The sequence below is a fragment of the Lutra lutra genome, chromosome 7 (genome assembly GCF_902655055.1).
Source record: "Lutra lutra chromosome 7, mLutLut1.2, whole genome shotgun sequence".
NCBI lineage: Eukaryota > Metazoa > Chordata > Mammalia > Carnivora > Mustelidae > Lutra > Lutra lutra.
The window spans coordinates 72,432,962-72,436,298 of record NC_062284.1 but is presented as its reverse complement, the minus strand read 5'-3'; the positions used below and the strand labels follow the sequence as shown (position 1 = coordinate 72,436,298).

General features: G+C 36.7%; 1 gene segment (V, D, J or C); it reads right to left on the bottom strand.

Moving 5' to 3' along the window:
- Nucleotides 1-1,898: 1,898 nt before the first annotated feature.
- LOC125104784 (T cell receptor alpha variable 5-like) lies at nucleotides 1,899-2,852 on the bottom strand. The segment is given in 2 exon segments: nucleotides 1,899-2,333; nucleotides 2,693-2,852. Coding segments are annotated over 2 exon segments (459 nt in total).
- Between the last annotated feature and the right edge of the window lie 485 nt (nucleotides 2,853-3,337).

Sequence of the window (3,337 nt, the reverse complement as noted above, 5' to 3'; positions counted from 1 at the left end):
TAATATTGCTATTAAATTATTCCTACAACTCCCTAAAGTTTTTTTTAAGTTATTTCTATACATTTTTAAGAATACCAGTGGGTTTAAACATTTTCCATGTGTTTTGAACCATGTTATTTTTTTCCCGTGCAAGTGTCCTCATCACATCTTCTGTATATTTACCTATTTTGATATTAATGTTTTCCTTTTTAAGCATATAGAAATTATGCAGAAGAATTATTAATCTTTTGTGAGATTAACAGCAAGTCAACAGTAAACTGGTTTGAATGTATTTTTTTGGTCATTTTTTACATATAATAAATTTGTTTTTAGTATTTATGTAATCAATTATTCTATTTTCCCCATGATTTTGTTCACTGTTCTTAAGTTTAGAAAATTCTTCTTCAGTTTGTTGACTAACACGCATTTATATTTTTTACTAAAACTTTTGATTTAATTACTTTAATCTCTCTGGAATTTATTTCATCATGTGAGGTACTTCATTTATTTGTCCAACCAATATTTATTGATTGCCTATTGATTTTGCAACACTTTCATTTTCAAATAGCCAACTTTGTGCTTTTCAAATTAGAGTACTCTTGCCTCAAGATAAAACATGTAATAAATATCATGCATCAGCTAGGAGCACTTTTATTACTGAAAAATTGGAGAATAGGTAAATTATTTACAAGATTATGTTGTGTTAAAATTAATATGGATATATAATGCAGTAAAATAAAGATGATAACTCAAAAATTTTAAAGTAAACATGAGATTGTTTGTACTTTCGCCAGACTACTTTGGTCCACTCTGCCCACACATCCAGATTTCAAGAAGGAAAAGGTCATGTTTGGTGGCCCTACCCTGTAGGGATGCTTCAGGAGAAAGTATGAGAACCTCTTATCTGAACAACTGATTCAACAAAATTTGAGGATAATCCTGTTCTTCCCCATAATTTAGAATTCCTCTTTTGTTTTATTCAAAGTCTTTCATATTCAAGTCCATTCCTTGTTTTTCCACTGTCTTTGTACTAGTTATTACTATCATTCATATTGGTATTATAATTATTGGCTACCACATATAACAAGCTATTTAAAGGGTAACATTTGAATTAAGAAAAGTATTTAATCATTCCCACAAATATAAGGGAATGATTAAAGAAGAAATAAAATGGTGACATAAAAATCATTAAAAGTTCAATTTCTTAAGATTTGATAAATGTGAATGCTCAGATTATGACATAATGTTAAGTGAAAGTAAGTTCAAATACCAGTCTGCGTGCTTCTAATCTTTAACAAGAGTTTAATAAAGAAGGTATACCAGATGTTAGCCATGATTTATCTGGATAATAGCATTATGTTTGAACTTCCTATTTTATAAATATTTTTCGTTTTCCTCCTATAGCATGAAGTTAATATTTCTATAATCAGAAAAAGTTAATGAATGCTATTATTAAAAGGTAAAAAATCGGGGCGCATGGGTGGCTCAGTGGGTTAAAGCCTCTGTCTTCAGCTCAGGTCATGATCCCAGGGTCCTGGGATCGAGCCCCGCATTGGTCTCCTGGGATCGAGCCCCGCATTGGTCTCTCTGCTTGGCAGGGAGCCTACTTCCCCATCTCTCTCTGCCTGCCTCTCTGCCTACTTGTGATCTCTCTCTCTCTCTCTGTCAAATAAATAAATAAAATCTTTTTTAAAAAATAAAAGGTAAAAAATCTTTCCATCAAAAAGAGTACTCCCTGACATTGACACCAGGATGTCCTTTGGAAAGTGGAACTCTGAACAGTACCCAAAACATCAAACTTAAAGCCCAGATACTTAACTAAGAAATCACTAACTCCCTTAAGTGTTCATTCCAAATGTTCTTACACTTATTGGGTCATTCTGAAACTGACATTCTTTAAGATCATTTAGAATGTTTATATATATTTTTTTAAATAATGTTTATTTAAGATGGAATATGGCAAAATCTCTGACTTGAAAACTGGTGACAAAGGGGAAAAGAGTGGGGCTTCCACCCCAGTCTTAGGTTTGGGGGCAGGCTGCAGGTGCCTGGGGACCACTGTGCTCTTGTTGCACAGAAGTAGGTGGCTGAGTCCCTAGGATGGGTGGCTGTGTCTTGCAGGGAAAGATGTTTGTCCTTCTTATTAAATAGGACGGTGAGTCTTTGTTCTTGTTTCTTGACCACATTTGAAAGAGTATATATAAGCAACTGGAGGCCTTTTCCAGGTTCTTGTTTGTACCAAAAGAAGTAGTCGGGGGCACTGTCTGTGTAAGTGCAGTTGATAACAAAGCTCTCTCCCTCCCGGACAGTCAAGAAAGAAGGGTGCTGCTGTATCTCTTCTCCTCTACTCAACCCTGTGGGGAAAACAAAAAAAAAGTCAGACAAAATCATTAGGTCATCATTCTCCAGAGTTTTTGTTTCTTTTTTGGTGCAGCAACTTCAGGAAGTCTGGAAAAAGCTAATCTCCTTTTCAGACTTCTAATACTAAGACACCCTTTTTTTTTTTTTTAAAGATTTTATTTATTTATTTGACAGAGAGAAATCACAAGTAGGCAGAGAGAGAGGAGGAAGCAGTCTCCCCGCTGAACAGAAAGCCCGATGCGGGACTCGATCCCAGGACCCTGAGATCATGACCTGAGCTGAAGGCAGCGGCTTAACCCACTGAGCCACCCAGGCGCCCAAGACACCCTTTACCCAAAAGTTTTCCACTCACAGTCCAGCTGCAGCCACAAGAACAGGAACATTCCAGTAAGTGTCTTCATTGTTCCTCCAACTGAGATCTGCAATCTCCAGCCAGGAAAGTTACTTCTATTACCAGGTTATCTCTTTCCTTCCTCAAATGCACAGTGGTTTCTTAAACTGTCTACACAGGCATCTGCGTCGGTCTTTAACTTACTCTCACAGTCAACCAAAAGGACCCTTTCACATAATCTGCATCAGCAGAGATGCTTCGCCATCTTGTGGTCGGGTCCCCAACTGCAAAACCAGCTGGACCAATCCTCTTTTCTCCTGTATCTGTGGGAGATGAACACACAAAACAGCAATAGATTAAATAAATTAAGTTCTTGTCACCTTCGCGGTGGGGATCCTGGTGATCGGAGCTGAAGTGATGGGGGTACTACCAACTGATGATCAGTAGACGTCTTTATTTCTTACAATCACTTCTTTTATAACTTCCACAAGATCCAATTACAAACAGGATATAGATTTATGTGCAGGATGTGGGCTACATGTGAGATGTGATTTGCATGCAGGCAATAAAGTGAGACAAGTGAACAACCATTATCTTGTAGCTTTCAGTGATAATATCTCTTAGCTTTAAATGACAAGAGCAAGTTAAGGATTCTCCACACTTATC